Raw genomic sequence first — 16,746 nt, forward strand, 5'->3', positions numbered from 1 at the left:
GATAAGCTGCATATCTGCATAAACTACACAAATATTTAAATGAAAACTAAATTCTTATTGTTATAACGTCTATTGTGTACAAGTACGGTTTAATTGTTGTAAATACTCAATAAATGTGATCTAACATGCGTACACACAAAAATGTCAAATCTTAGCTTGTTTACCAGTGGATAGATAAAATAGCTGAGGCATATTGAGAGGTTCTATTTAAGGACATGAACTTGGCAACATGCAGTCTTTCGTAATTGGTTTCTCATACAATAGATCAAATCTAAATAACAAACACTAACAATTAAACTTAATTATATTTTCACATTTAATAATAATGCTCCTCTTATATAGTGCCATTCCAGGATGAATATATTCCTCAAAGTGCTACAGAAATGCGCTAACAGAAATGGCAAAATACCATTATACTGGGTGAGGTGAGTACAATGTATAAAGCTACTCAGAGGAAAATTAGGATACCCAACTGAGATGAACACAGGCAAGCATATAACTCAATGGCCCACAAAGTTATCTGTGCTCTGGAATTCCAAAAGGAACCATGTTCAGACAACCCAGTGATTACTGTCATTGACACCAATCTTCACAATTGGACAATACATGCATCAGTAAATCCACCACTAACCCAGATCTTCACAGAGTCACATAACTGACATGACTCTGTGTGGTTTTGATGTTTCCTAATACTCACTTTTGTCTCCCTCTCATGTTTGATGAGCTGAAACAATCCATGACCTAGCTTCACATTCCGGATCATGTTCCTGCAAGGTGAAGATTGTCACATGATCATTGTCAACATGAACTCAAATAAAACATGACTGACATACGTAATCACAGCCTCTTGGGGAGACAACACACATATGGGCCATCTGTTGACACTATCAATAGATGAACTGTAATCCAAAATGAATACCTGTTCCATCTTAAACATATGCATCGCATGGCTACCTCTATGGGGTTTGTCTTATTATGACTGTGGGGAGGTAAAGTGAGGTATGATGAGAATCTTGCACTTACAGACTGACAAGTATTGTCAATATTGATGTGGTCAGTACTGTAGTTTTACATTAGTCATATCCAACTGAGTTAGAGATGACCATCAGTGAGTAAACTATACTTTCCCAGCACTTTAAGCAATATTGCAGAAAATATCACAGTGTTCCAAGTATGGTTCAGTGCCGGGCAAGGCAACAAAAAGTACCATCTTGTAACCTCATTAGGTATAATCTGGCCAGGGTTGAACCACCAACTTTCCACTTACTAGCTTATGTTCCGTCAGCTGCCACAGAGGCAGTCATGAATTGTGAAAGGTATAATTGTATGCCTAAATCCCAGACCAGCAATCAGTAGTTCACTGACTGTAATTAGGGCTGGTAATGTATATTGATTGTCTAACAATGAGCAGCATGTTCATTATCTCAGTAGAAATCTCATCAGTTTTACCTGCCAACATGAAATATTGCTAATCAATAGAAGCACACCTATGTAATTAATGGAGTACTTCAGACAAGCAAGCTTGTATGTAGCCTATGGATTTTAAATCAAATCCTTACTGCCATTTATGATGTCATCAAAAATAGGTAACTGATTATCATAAGCAAAATGATCATGCAACTCATACATAAAGGAAAACCAAGTTCTATCGATGGTCAACTTCATTTCTGCATTTGGTACGAAGCTTTGGTGCATGACAGATACACGTACACATATCACAAATACATTTATTGATATACTACTTAAAGAAATCTGTCTGTAAAACTTGACAAAATGTCATTTTCCCATTCCTTGTCATCTGGGTCTTCCGTTGGAATAACTGCATTGCAGTCAACAAAGTCTTGATCTGTACAGGCTGTGTTTGCCATGTTTGCAACAAGCATTGTATTCAACAATATCTGCTGTTTAATCTTTTACACCCATCACTGGAAAATATTGTTAAGAAAATACCAGGTGGTTATATAAATAAGCTTACATGAAATAGACTGCAGAACTATGGCAATGATAGACCTCTTTTACTGTCTGTTGACTGCAACTTTGTTGGTTTGTTGTTCAACCCAGACTTAGCAACAATCCTTCTATACAACAGCATCCTGTATCTAATCAAGTCTTAACTAGACAATCTATTGGCATACAATGTCACATACTTAACCAAACTGAGCTGACCAGTGAATGTTTTCACCACTCCCTCGGGAATGATTTGTTTGCGATCAAACCACAAACTTTCCTCTTTCTCAAGTGAATAAAGATATTTGATTTTACCAAAAACTTTCTTCTCTCTGGGCAGATGCTCAACAAAATAGGTCCTGGAGGTGTTCTAAATATTCCAGGCAAAGAACAACAATACTACTAATTATTTGACATAAAAAAGACCCCAAACATTAGGTTTTTACATAAAAATAACTCTCAGTACTGATCACTGAGCCATCTTCTTTTCTTTGTACATGTCATGTGCACAATGTAGATAAAAGAAAGAAAGTAAATGTCAATATGAATATTATACTAATATATATTAATATAATAATATTCTTTTCAAATATTACAAAGTGCCCCATGTTGTCTAAATCAGGCTGTTGTTGACATCAAAGTCATGACAGAAATCAAAACCCTGGCCCATAGCAAATGGACAACCTCGGACAACATTTCAGTCACCTCCATTCCTGAGCAGCATTCCCTATTGTCGTGGTACAATGTTCTGTACTGCTGGTAGAACATAAGCCTGTGGTCCCATGTCCTAACATAAATACATTGTGAGTTGCTACGTGTGCCAGTGTTAATGACTTGTTTATTGCAGGCCGCACCTGATGTATTTTGGTGTGATCCCTCTTAATGAGAACCTATGTAACAATTGACACAATCCCTCATGTCAATCAATATATCAACACCGTGCAACCAGATTCCAGAAGACACATGCAGCATGTTGCCAGGATGTTTAAAGGGGTACTCTGATCAGTATAAGACATCTCCAGCCATGAACTGCTTGCTGGATTAACACAGTTTCTACTACTTCAAAGAGTACTAAAACAATGCACTGAAATGCCATTTGAAACTTCATCCTGTGTGAGCATTTACAGATTTAAGCACCCATTTACATCAAATCAAGTTTTCGTTCAAGGCATTACACAGATATATTGTCTCCTTGAAGGTACTGACAAGAGATTACTTTATTAGAAAGTTATTTACAAAGCAAGGAATAAACAAGGGCGAAAATGTTTAACAGATAAAATGTTTAAGTGGATTAAGCAGATCATAAGTAGCAAAGGCAGTAAAATCTTTCCCCAGTATAAGGGCAACTTAAAACGAGAACTCCTTTTGAGGAGTTATAACATTCCTCTTACGGATTGGTATTTAGAATGTTCTCACTGCAAGTACTGCCACAGTTAAACTGAGGCCTATGGAATACTGCTGCCAAAATTGAAATTCTAATACAGATCATCCCAAAAAATATACACAAGGCTGTACTAAAAGAGCAATGAAGATAGACTATGCCCACTTGCTTATTTTCATTCATATTTGTAAGATACTGTGCTAATCGATTTCTAAAGAAAATTAAGATTCGAAAAAGCCACATCTTGTCATAATCATACTGTCTGTAATGATGTATATACGTGTACCTTCACAAAGGAAATGCCATTTTATCTAGGATACAAAGTAAGTTGTGAAAAGAAAGCATAATTGTAGGATATATTCTCAGCAGCAGTTGTATCTCCATCAGGAATCCATAATCAGATTTCTGATGCAATTACTGATCAACTGACACTTATAATATAAGGGTAACGCTATTTTTCAGGGCATTATCATTTGCAGAAGCCTGAGGTCTTTCATTAACTGCCCAAAAAGACCGAGGGCTCCTGCAAATGATAATGCCCTGAAAAATAGCGTTACCGTTATTATAGCTAAAATGAATAGAATTTTTTTAATAAAATAAGAATAAAAACATCCGCATTGGTTTAGAAGCATTTATTGCCAACAACAAACGACGGAGGTCACTGACACACATTTTACAAATACAGACACGTCATAGAACAACATAGATGACGTCACTATTGAGAGTGACGACATTCGACCTTGACCTTTGCCCATACTATGAGCCGCCATTGTTTTCAGTGATCAACAACGTTAGACTTCAAGTCAATATTTTCATTGCTGTATGTTGGCATTAATGGTACAATTGTTATGGTTGGCACAGGCAGATGTGATGAATGTGATGAATGCCAGATATATGGTCAATAATGACCCCAAGTTCAAATGAGCCGTAGGTGATTCAACGGCTGAGCTACTTATGACGTCACCATCAACGGGCTTGATAATGGCCCATCGTCAAGCATTTTGCGGGCATTATCAAGTTACAGTGGCCTGCTCATTTCTGATAACGTGCGGTGACGTTTTAATGATAATTCTATGAATTTTAGCTATAATGGTCATCAGTGGAGGATAAAAAAAGAATATACAATATAAATTTTCATAGACACATATATTGAACTGCCATATAGCTGGAATATTGCTGAGTGCTGCATAAAACTAAACTCACTCACTCACTCACGCACTATAATGATTCCATAGAGAATATGATCTTGACTGTGATACATAGTGTCACTTGGTCAGTGATATATAATCCTCTAAACTGATCTCATTACCAATATGATCATCTTGTCAAAAGCTATACATAAAACAATGATCTTGTCAATGAAATAATGATCTTGCCCAAGATATAAACTGATATGTCATCAAGGAAACATTATTCTTGTGAAATATATGTAAAGTTTTTGAATATATTGTGAATATATAATGTTCTTATGAAAGACATCATTTAGTTTATAATGACCTTGTTAGAATTTATCATGATCTAACAAGAGACCTGGATATGTGATCTCAACAAGGATAGATTATGATCTTGTTAGAATTTATCATGATCTAACAAGAGACCTGGATATCTAATCTCAACAAGGATAGATTATGATCTTGTTAGAATTTATCATGATCTAACAAGAGACCTGGATATCTAATCTCAACAAGGATAGATTATGATCTTGTTAGAATTTATCATGATCTAACAAGAGACCTGGATATCCGATCTCAACAAAGATATAATGATCTTGTAAAGAATAATCATGATCTTATCAAAGATATCATGATCTTGTAAAGGACATATGATAATTTGTCAAGTAAGGACGTCCAGTAGTGACACAAGACAAGACAGTATGTTCTTGTCAAGGGATATCACAATGTACTCCTTGGTGTCTGTTTGTCTGTTAGGCTGTGACACTGAATATTTATTAGATGATCCTATGAAAGTTAGTTACCAGGGTGGTCAAATCCATGATAATTTAAACACAACTGTAGTTGTATACTTTATCAGACTTCCATGGTGTAAGTAAACACAACGCAGGTATGGCTTACATTACAGTAGTGCAAACAGACAGGTTGTAGTATGCAGGTAAAGGACTCCAAGATACTGACAAGTGTCTTTCACTGATTCACTTTCTGTTTTCACATCAAAGCAACTACTTACATACGTTTTTTTCATTACAGTTCACTGGAGCACTTAAAACAAACGTTTATTGATATAAAATATGAAACACACTGAATGAAGTCTGAGTGACTTAATAAATTAAGATAATTCAGTTTAATTTATCTATATCTAAACAGACTAGTCAGTTAGTAGTTTGATTCACAGGTGCTTGACTCTGAGTATGACCTATATACATAACTTATAGAAAGGTGTGACAGCAAATCAAAACAAAATGGCAGCCCAGCTCTCCTCGGCTCAGTTTCAGTCTGACAAACGCTTCCATTGCTGTGACCATTGAAAACACTGCACAATTTTTATTCGGTTGTCCTCTGTAAAGTACCTTGCATATTACTAACCTAGAGATTTTACTTCCATTTAGAGCTTTGAATAATTTTACTGTCCATTCTCGTACAAAGTCAAGACATATTGGCAGAAGTAAACAAATTTCAGGCTACAGATCTGCACCAAATAGTAGAACGAGTCTCTGATTGGATAATACAGTTGCACATTAAAAGGAGGGGGAATAATAGTAGACGCTATCCAATCAGGTGCAGATCTAGTACTAGAGCTGAGGAGAGCTGGGCTGCCATTTTGTTTCGATTTACTGTCACACCTTTGTAAGAGTTATGCATACTAAGAAAGAAAACAAAAAATGACAAATATTTGCAAATAGCAAAAGGCACCACTTTAGGTCCTGTTTGATATATGCACCAGTTTTGTTTGAAAGATATTGAATGGTTTTTGAGTTCTGCTCCAGGAACAAGATGATTGCGAATGGACAAGGGGAGAAGGTGTAGACTGTATCCCTGGGGGATAACAAATCCCGTGTGTATCACTGAAAATCACATATCTGCAACTTTCAAGAAATACTATGATGTATGATACTGTGATTAAGGTTCACAGATTTTTTCCATGTTGGGAATCAAACCCAGGCCTTTATCTCAGCTTTATCCACTGGGCTATACTACCAACCCTTACCAGTAATCTATTGTCAACTGACCACTTGCTACTTAATAAACAGACTTATTCTACAATGTATAGCAAGAATGAGCCATACATTTTTCCACACCATATATTCAAACCTGCTGTAAACCAGCAACCCCACATGGGAATCAAACTGACCTAAGCCCTACACCTATTCCAGTGCATGTATGGTCTGGTGCCAGTAAGTTGATATGCAGATTTCATTATATCACCCCTTTATCATAGAACTCATTAAACCATTGTTGCACTCCTGCAGTGCCTCCACAATGGCAGGCCTATCAGTGCCTGTTACAGGGATGGTATCAAAACCATATATGTCATTGTTGACCATTCATTTCCACATTTGTTTGGTCCATGTTGAATTATGAAACAAGAATCATCAGAGCATGACAAATCCCCCAGCCCCAACATATTTGAAAGTCCAAACTGTTTCCATGGAAACCATGAATCATATAAATGCCAGCAAAAGGCACCACTTCATGATTCGTTTGATATATCTACCAAGTTTTGTTGAAAAATATTGAACTGTTTCATAGTTCTGCTCTGGTCACAAAATGATTACTGATGGACAGAAGGATGAATGGATGGATGAGACATCAACTATATAACCCCACATTACATCCAGCAGTCAGTTAGGGTTATCATATATAACCACCAACGTTTAGCTGAGTGAACAAAAGGTATGGTAACAGGAGTTATGTCCTTTGTAGATAATTGAGGGATGTAAGCATTAACCACGTGGTGAGCCTGGTTATTATGAAACCTTGTTATTACATTGATAATGCTGTGAAACATGACACCTACCTCCCACTTTCAACCTCTTTTTTAAGTGTATTTAGGTCCTTTCGTGTCCTACGAAGAACAAACTTGGCAGCAGTCTGCAAAAAAAATATTTATTTAATAATACCCTTTTTACATGAGAAAATTACACATGGGTGTAAAATAGCAAAATACATGAGAGAATTATCAATGACTCAGTACATAATAATCATATTAGTACAATAACAATCTCAGTCTTTCATACCGATCAGCATTTCGTTAATTCCTCACTAGACGCTTCTTGTGGATTAGTGTAAGCACTAACATCTTAACTGTAAAGCAATACACTGCCTAAGGCACTGGCAGATCATCCCTTGTGTTAATAACCTTAACCTGGGCAGTATTTACCAAAAGACCAGGTCAATTGCTTGTGTTAAGCCGTTTGTATTTTTTCCTTCGGGTGATATTTTTGTATTTTTATCTGTTTATATGTTCCTTTAGTGACCCAGTCTGAAAGATAAAAACATTGGGTACCAGCAGAGACCATACAAAATCTATTATATGGTCTCTGGTACCAGAATCTTGAAGAACCAGGGTCAGCTCCCTACATCTCATATATGACTGAAGCCAAGTATCAAATAACCAGAAATGGCACTATCATAACAAAATGTGACACAAAATAACTCATTCATGTGGTGCTAACTGATCCATTCTATATTAACCAGAGTGAGTGAGTGAGTGAGTGAGTGAGTGAGTGAGTGAGTGAGTGAGTGAGTGAGTGAGTGAGTGAGTGAGTGAGTGAGTGAGTGAGTGAGTGAGTGAGTGAGTGAGTGAGTGAGTGTTTACATCACATCATTCCATCCCATTGGTCACCTCTTACAATTGCTGAAGGTCAATTCTAACCCAGATCTTCAAAGGTGCTTCCCACCGGTTCTTAAAAATATCCTGTGAGTTCACTTTATGCACTCCTATCACTTTTTTTTCAATTATGTATGTGTCCAGTGATGAGTTTAGTTGGAAAAAATTAAAAAACATGATAAACATTTCTTAAACAGCAATAGAAATGGACGTTACACACTGCACCAATGTAGGGAACCAAACCCGTCTTTGACATGACGAGTGAATGGTTTTAACCAATAGGCTTCATGGTTTATTCTGCTTTAAGACCATTGAAACACATTTTACAGTGAAATTGTATTAATGTAAATGCTAAATTTTAGGAATTCTAAGCTATTTCATAATGTTATAAAAAGGGATGGGAATGAATTTATTTGACAGACTTCCTTGCAGCTTCATTTAATGCATTATTATGAATATTTTCTTTCTTTATTATTTCTTATGCACTTCATGTACAGATATGGAGAGATATTTGAGACATGTGGATTCATTGCAATAATCACTGAGTGTACAATTCTTTTGCATAAGCAAAATGTATATATACTTCTTCCTCAACAAGGATATTGGTTGACCGAACATATTGAGATATTTGGATACTTTTTCTATACTACAGGCCCAAACGTAGACATATATTAGTGAGAGAGTAAGTATAGTGTAATGCCACTTTCAGATTCTAATAATACCACAGTGGGAGAACCCAGAAAATGGCTTTACATATTCAGTGGTGTAGCTACAGCGTAGTACAAAAAGCATGTGCTTGAATTTGAAAACAAAACATTTGTGTTTGATGATGTTAAAAAAATTTACATTTAACTTGTTGTCATGTTTCCTGGTTGGTTTCTGGTATAGTACTGAGGCATCCACAATAGAAATACTGTGTATTCCCGCGTACAATGCGACTCCCCTCTATACCCCTTCTGAATCGAGGATAAATCATATACCCTGTGTATAATGCGACCATGGATGAAGCACTTCACCGGCGCCAATAGAAAAATGTTTTGTCATGCGTTGCTGTTTTTATACGAAGTTTTGTGGAGCGTATTACTCCAAAACGATCTAGAATGAAGCATATTATCAGCATACATCCAATAAATACGAGTTTGTCTTGCGTTGTTGTTTTTTCTAAGAAGCTTTGTCGAGTGTAAAACTCCAAAACAAGTCGCTAGGTCCCGTGTGCTGTAGGGACCATCTCCAGCAAACGAAATGTATTTTTGTTACTGGCTATATGTTTGTCTATTTTGCCATGTATTTCAGTATAGGCATGTAACTATATACTTTAATGTGTTTCGCAGATGTTTTATAGATAAAACATTTCTTTGTCTGCTCAATCTGTGCAATAAATTATGTCTGAAAACAGGTTGACACTTCAGTGCAAAATCGCTTAGTCTACAGGCAACATCAATGAGCTATTCTTTGAAAGTGTTTTACCCCTTAAGTATTGTATCTTTTGTTATGTGCATAAATGAGTGAGAAATCTGCAAAAGGATCACCTACAATTGCTTGTTACCTTGTTAAATAACCCAAGTTGACTCTCGTTTTACTTGACAATAGTGACTCAGTGTTCCCAAACACATTCTGATAACATAACATTATCTTAGTCATGTACGGATTCCTTGCCAATTGTTAAAACAGGCACTCAGAATTAAATTAAACCATCTACAGTCTCTTCTGATTCGGCAGAATTGACAAATATTAAGACTGGCCCCCTGGGTATTGATACTGGGTGATTTACAGTATCTGTAAATTACAATATTTATTTGGACAGTATCTGCTTGAGTTTGATCAGATAGATTGCAGTTGATTTTCATGGGATGCATAGTTTGCTATGTTCTTTATCTTTGTGTTAACTTTATGTCGTGTTCAGAAGAATGTTTTACTATTAAATATGCTATAGTCTCCCTTTTTCAATATGTTTCATCAATTGTGCTTAGACTGTATTTTCCCGACTATGCGCCTGACATTGTACCCATGTTGGGAACTGAACCCGGGTCTTCATCACTGTGAAGAAGTGAATGCTGTAACCACTATGCTACCTTCAGCATTCTATTAATATCTTCACTTGTCATCTGTTTATGTTTGCTGTCACAAATCAGTGATGATTGTTCCAAAAACACAATCTGACAACAACAACATCCCTCGCCACACAACACAACATGACTAAACAAGCTTAACTCTGAGTGCTTAATGTAAACCTCTGAAGCCTGATCAGTCAGTTCCAGTTCCACATCATAATATTGCCACGTTGCCAAGGGCTAAGTCTTGCCTCAACAACATGATTGCATTAGCAGGCTTTTATCCTCTGACATAGACCCATGCATGCTAGTATATATGAAAGGCTGTCAGAAACATTTATGCTGGCCGAAATGCATAATCCTATTACCAGCACTGAATATGTACTTTGTGGCAGGGAGGAGGTTTCATAATAACACTCATATGTCCTTGCTTGTCCATTCATCATGAGTGAAATGGAATATATGTCCCTCATTCATTCAGTGGGGTAGTCCATTCAGAAGGGGAACTTTATAATTGCATTGTGTTTTGTCACTGGGGTGAAAAGTGTTCTTTGAACATGCACCTGACACGTTTATCTGGACAAAGTAATAAAACGGACTACGCTCACTCCAGTTTGGCAAGGAGCAAGTTGGAAAAGGAAAACCTAGCTTGTGTTGCATATATGTGATACTTGTGAGTGTTTTGTTAGGTGAACACTGGAGTCTGAAATATTCAAGCTTTACCATGGCAGGCAGTGATTAATTTCACCAAACATATGGTACATTGAGCAAGTTTCCACACTGTTGTCACACCTTGACCAAGAAATTAGCCACGTAATTGAACCGACCATCTCTTTAGTATACACGTTGCTAGGGAACCTTCTGTTTTTCCTAGTGAATGATTGAGTTGGTCTGCATGCAGCTTTTAGCACTATCACAGCAGAAGAACCAAACTTTGCTTCATGCATTGTACCCTTGTGGGGAATCAAACCTGGGACTTCAGCATGACCGTTGAACACATTAACTACAAGTCCTCATGAGTGAGAGAACATCGAAATCTCTCAGTTTTAACATGTACCATGATTAAAGGTTACATGCAATGTAAAACACAACTTTGCAGATTCCAATACCTTTTGGTATGCACTTACCAAAACAAATCATCAAAAATGACAATTCAACCAATAAAGTTGAAAAAAAAACGCAATGAAAAAAAGCCCATGAAATCAGAGTTAAAACAATTCACTATATTTCCCCCAGGGCTGGGGTGAAAAGTGGTTTCAACAGCTGTGCTGCGCTGCGCCCATAAAACATGTGCAGTGAATAGGTTTGCGGAAACAGTATGCATGCCCGGAGTATGAGGTCGTGAGTAGTAGTCTAATCTTGGTTGTGTACACAAACAAGTAAATAATCTACTTGTTGCATAAAAAAAACTTGATGATTGTAGTAAGGAGCCTCTGTCACAGAGAAAGCTCAGTGTCTGGTTCATTGACACCTATGTGTCTGCCTGCCTGTCTGCTAAAGACAATATGCAATACACAGAGTCAATCATTGACCACATGTAATTTGAACTTAACACCTATCAGCTTATACGTCATAAACAAAATAAATTGATTTATGACTCGTGCACCCGAGTCCTGTCTCTGCCACATTATGTAATTAGGCAGTGGTGACACTTGTACACATGACATGTTTTTATGTCTATTGGTTGCAAACAAACTACATCCATTTTTCTTGGATGACTGGATCTGATGGAAACTGGTGCAAACTCTTGTGAGTTTCAAGTCCTACTTTGTAGTTTGATGAATGACAATTTTCACCATCTCTACTGAGATGATTTTTTATTGGATCAAATTCAGAGAACATGTATTTACAAAACCCAACATCTCTATATACATTCTTTATGGATAACAACATCTTGTAGTGTATTTGATTTTGTTGTGACAACGATATTTGAATCCATACTGAAACCACACATCAAGTACAATAAAAGAAGTTGTTATCCATAAAGAATCTTACTTTCTTGTGCCCATCAAACAGATCATCTTTCTGTACACACAATGATCCCTCAGCGTATCCGCAAATGAACCAGCCAATCGATGCTGTTGTTACACTTGAGTGCACCCCCACCCGCTGTGACTGGGCTCGGTCTCCCGAGGGCTTCTTTTCGAGGGAAGTAAGCCCAAGTACAAAATATTGCACTTTTGAATTGTGATTTTATGCTTATAATTTTGCTTATTTGTTATTTTACAAGCAGCAATATATATTACATGTCATGAATAAGTGATAATTGTGTTTAAATTATGTTTTTATATTTTGGCTGCATGTGACCTTTAAGTTCAAAGATACAGATTCTTTATTCTTGTCATTATCCAACGAGCAACAAAGTCACAGTTTCCATTGAACATAATGGATGTAAAATGATTTCTCCACCATGAAAATGTCACACCAGCTGCAGTAATTCTACCAGCAGAATATTCCAATTATTTTCCTCACACCAGCACACACATTTTTAAGCTTTAGGAACTTTCTCTAAACTTTGAGATTTCATATCAATGCCATCAAAACAAAAACCACGCACACATCCCAGGTGCTGATATTCAAACAGGAATTCAGATTGTAAGTCTTGTTCAAGTCTTATTTTTCAGTGTTGTCAAAGAAAAATGGTATTGAAATTTGCAGAAATGACATACCCTGCTAAAGTTCACATTCCAAGTCCACAATGCTGATATCCTGCCACATAGACATTTTGCCAGGTCACCCTTGTTATTAATGTTTTGAGAAGTCACCATTTTCAGATATTTGTTAATAACTGATCTTCATGAGATTAACCTGGAAAGTGTACCAATCGAAATAATGATATACAATCGAAGGAAATATTGTACCAATTCCTCTCCCACCCCACTTAAACCAATATCATATACAAGTCCCTCTGGGTATTTCTTATAATATTGCGGAAAGATATTTGGGATACAGGGATTTTTTTATTCAGTTCACATTTCTCTTCAGGGATTTTACAAGATTTTCCTTCCCTGTATTAATCAAACAAGCACATTTATTTTGATTCTGACTCAAAGACCCTGTCAGGTGCTGATAGTGTTTTGACAGGCCCTGATATATCATTTATAATGAGCTGTATGCCATTGATCAATAACCTGATAACCACAGAACTTTAATAAGACAAGGCATTACCGCTCATGTTGACTAGAGTAGTGTCAGTAACTAGCACACTACAATTCTCCTTGATGCTGTATAAGAAAAAAACCTATTTCAATTTTTCTTTTCTCATTTCACCTCTCCTCAAATCGTATTTGAACTAACCCAAAGGTGAATTTAAAAAAAGTCATGGAATACAAGTTGCAAAAAGGTATAATCATGATATATGTGATTAAGTCATATGAGTTAACACACAATTTCAACCACATTTGAAAAACTTTGAGACTTACAAACATTCAGTTCACCACTATGTATGTGTAACAATTACCAGTTCGAATCTATGACACACAAAGTCACAGAAATGTCTGTGATATTCCCAACAATGAAAAACACACAAGACTTTTAGAAAACAGATGTTTCAACAAACAAAATATAACTTACCATGGTTTTCTTTGGACTAGGCAATTGAGCTGCTTGCATACCCTCATCCTCAGAGCTGCTGGTCCCATCACTTCCTTCATTCTGAGCAAGGATAAAGGGACAGTGAGAATACAACAGTTAACAAGCAGTTGCAAGTGACCAACCACTTTCTATCCATGAAGAACCAGGTTAGGACTGGTCTTCAGCAACCCATGCTTGTCATAATAAGCAACTAACAGGATCGGATGGTCAGGGTCGGTGACTTGGTTGACACGTCACTGTATTCATGATGTTAATGTTGATCACTGGACGGTCTAGTCCACACTTGATTGTTTACTGATCATCGCTGTATAGCTGGAGTACTGCCCAGTACAATGAGTGAGTGAGTTTAGTTTAACACCGCTTTTTAGCAATGTTCCAGCAATATCACGGCGGGGGACACCAGAAAATGGGCTTCACATATTGTACCCATGTGCGGAATCAAACCCAGGTCTTCGGCGTGGCGAGCAACCGCTTTAACCACTAGGCTACCCCACCACCCCCTCCCAATACAGCGTTAAACAACTTTCTTATAACATCAAACAGTTAACCAGTCTCACTGCTGATCTATTTAACTCCCACTTATCACAAACAGAAGTTTCTGGAGTCGGAAGATTGTCAGAATTCATTTTTTTTTTTAAATTAAAACAAATATAAAACAAGAATGGAACTTTATTATCTATTTTATAGATATCAATTTTGCTGCAGAATGATTGAGTTACTCATTTGTATTGTGTCTTCCTGATATTAGACATATAGTTTCGTCTTACAGCAAGTTACATTTTGACAGTTACAAACTAGGCAAACACTGTCCAGATCCACAAAGAACTTGTAGAGTTAACTGTTGAACCCCGTTGCAATCATTTTTGGCATGATATGAAAAAACTTTGCAAACATTTTCCCCTGTACTGAAATGCCTTTCTTGCAGCAATTCATAAAAGTGCAGTAGAATAATCTGCACGCACACACGCAAATGGATGGGTTATAACTTCCTTTGAGGAAAGCCACTCTGATTTACCTGCGCCTGGTTAAGCCATCCCATAATAGAAAAGATGTGTGGTCAAAAATGATGTAGGCAGGGGCCAGAAGCAATACTTTATACACTTTAAAGCCATGTTCAGTCATCATAATTGGTTTGTATAAAGTGTGACACAATTTCATATATCTACAAAGCTGCATTGTTTCCATAAACCTGGATATTTTTACCAAATCAGGATACATACATGATCAAACACCTGTAGTCTATGTGGGAAATTATGTTTAACATTCACGTTTAAATTCATGATTTATTAGAATGAACATGTCAGCAGAAGAGTCAGTTAGTAGCATATGAACAATATGTTGTACTCTAATAAAATTGTGAACATGCACATAAACATAACTTAAAACTGGAGCATTAAATGTTGGAATACCTACCCCATCCCACTGTCCCAGTGAATGCAGAATGAGTCGTTGTTCTTCCAGATAAAATGGGTCTCCGATTCCTTGATAGGGTTTATGGGACACAGATTTAAATCCCTGAGATGTCAACTGCTGAAGTCGACGTTTGTAATTCGAACGTCTAACTTCATCTCGTGATGGAACAGTTGGATTGAAGACAGTGGCACTTCGGGCTTGTATTTTCACCCCCCGTTGAGATGGGATTGGCAGAGGAAGAAGGGCAACATACCCCTGAGGGTCTCTAGAAGGCATGGCTGGATTGTGATACACTCTTGATCAACCTGGCAAATTGGAAATCAGTATTTAATGAACTGAAATAAATAAATGAATAAATAAATAAATAAATAAATAAATAAATAAATAAATAAATAAATAAATAAATAAATAAATCAATCAATCAATCAATCAATCAATCAATCAATCAATCAATCAATCAATCAATCAATCAATCAATCAATCAATCAAACTTTGAGTAGCAAAAAATAAAGATATTTGTCAAAAGTCTACTCCTTATAGAAATGAATACTTTAATACAACAAATTAATTCATGAAGCTCATCGCCCCTGCCACAATAACAATGAGGACAATTCTCATGCCTTTTCTTGTTTATTGCAAAATTTAATGAATGGGTCTCTTTGATATATAAATATGAATATTTTGCTCTGAAGAAACAATATTACAACAACATAAATAGAAGAAAATATAAATACACATCACCATGTCAGATCATTAACATTTACTGGTTATAAAGCATGTCGACCATGGTTTGATTTAAGAAATAATCCCTACCTCCACCTTGGCTGACATAGGCCACAAGTTTAAAATGATGATTTTATTTAGAATAACTCTCTCAGACTTCCACGTTATGTCATGCCCTCAAAAATTCCATATTCATAATCTAAAAAATGTTTAACATATAAACAACAAACCTGGTGTCATTTCTGTACTAACTCAACATGTGTTTTTTCACCAATTGTCAAATGTTCATGAATATCAGCTTTTACTTACTTTGGTAACTGTAAGTTATTTCCTAATAATGCATGGCTGAAATCCACCTCCTTTTCGTAAATGTGTACACTGAAGATTCCGTCTCCACTTCGCTACTAGCAAGGTAGGTTAAATCTGTGCTTCTGAAATGAACTTGTAGTTTAAGCATTCTGGGCACGTGGCCCGTCAACATGTCATCAGTATTCTGTGATCGAATGTGTCGGAATGATTGCCAAAAGTAACCACCTCATGTCCCCCTCACTGCGAAACCACCAACCGTAACACAGTAAAACACACGAGCAAAAATAGCCCGGTAGGCCCTTCCTGTTGAGAGTCAATAATAGACTGCCCCTGTTGCTTGGATACTGTCAACTAATAACTACAATCGGAACACGGCAGACTGATCTTTGCTGACGGCGAGTCGAGTTGTAGCTCAGACATGCTCATATCTTTACTATTCTGCTTGGTTATACCAGCATGTGTTTAAACTATCATATACACATACGATAATGATAATTCCTGTTTATGAAATTAATTGATAGTGCAGAAAACATTTACATTTCA

The 16,746-nt window shown here is 36.6% G+C and overlaps 1 protein-coding gene across 1 annotated transcript in view; it reads right to left on the reverse strand.

The window, feature by feature from the left end:
* The window catches only part of LOC137276653 (coiled-coil domain-containing protein 60-like), a 38,101-nt gene extending 21,627 nt beyond the window's left edge, over window positions 1–16,474 (reverse strand). The window contains exons 1-5 of the mRNA XM_067808268.1: window positions 16,204–16,474; window positions 15,172–15,476; window positions 13,738–13,818; window positions 7,301–7,374; window positions 698–767 (exon numbers count right to left, since the gene is read on the reverse strand). Coding sequence (XP_067664369.1) covers window positions 698–767; window positions 7,301–7,374; window positions 13,738–13,818; window positions 15,172–15,447 — 501 coding nt within the window. The 5' untranslated portion in view covers window positions 15,448–15,476; window positions 16,204–16,474. The remainder of the gene's footprint in view (window positions 1–697; window positions 768–7,300; window positions 7,375–13,737; window positions 13,819–15,171; window positions 15,477–16,203) is intronic.
* Between the last annotated feature and the right edge of the window lie 272 nt (window positions 16,475–16,746).

Source organism: Haliotis asinina, chromosome 3 (assembly GCF_037392515.1).
Source record: "Haliotis asinina isolate JCU_RB_2024 chromosome 3, JCU_Hal_asi_v2, whole genome shotgun sequence".
NCBI lineage: Eukaryota > Metazoa > Mollusca > Gastropoda > Lepetellida > Haliotidae > Haliotis > Haliotis asinina.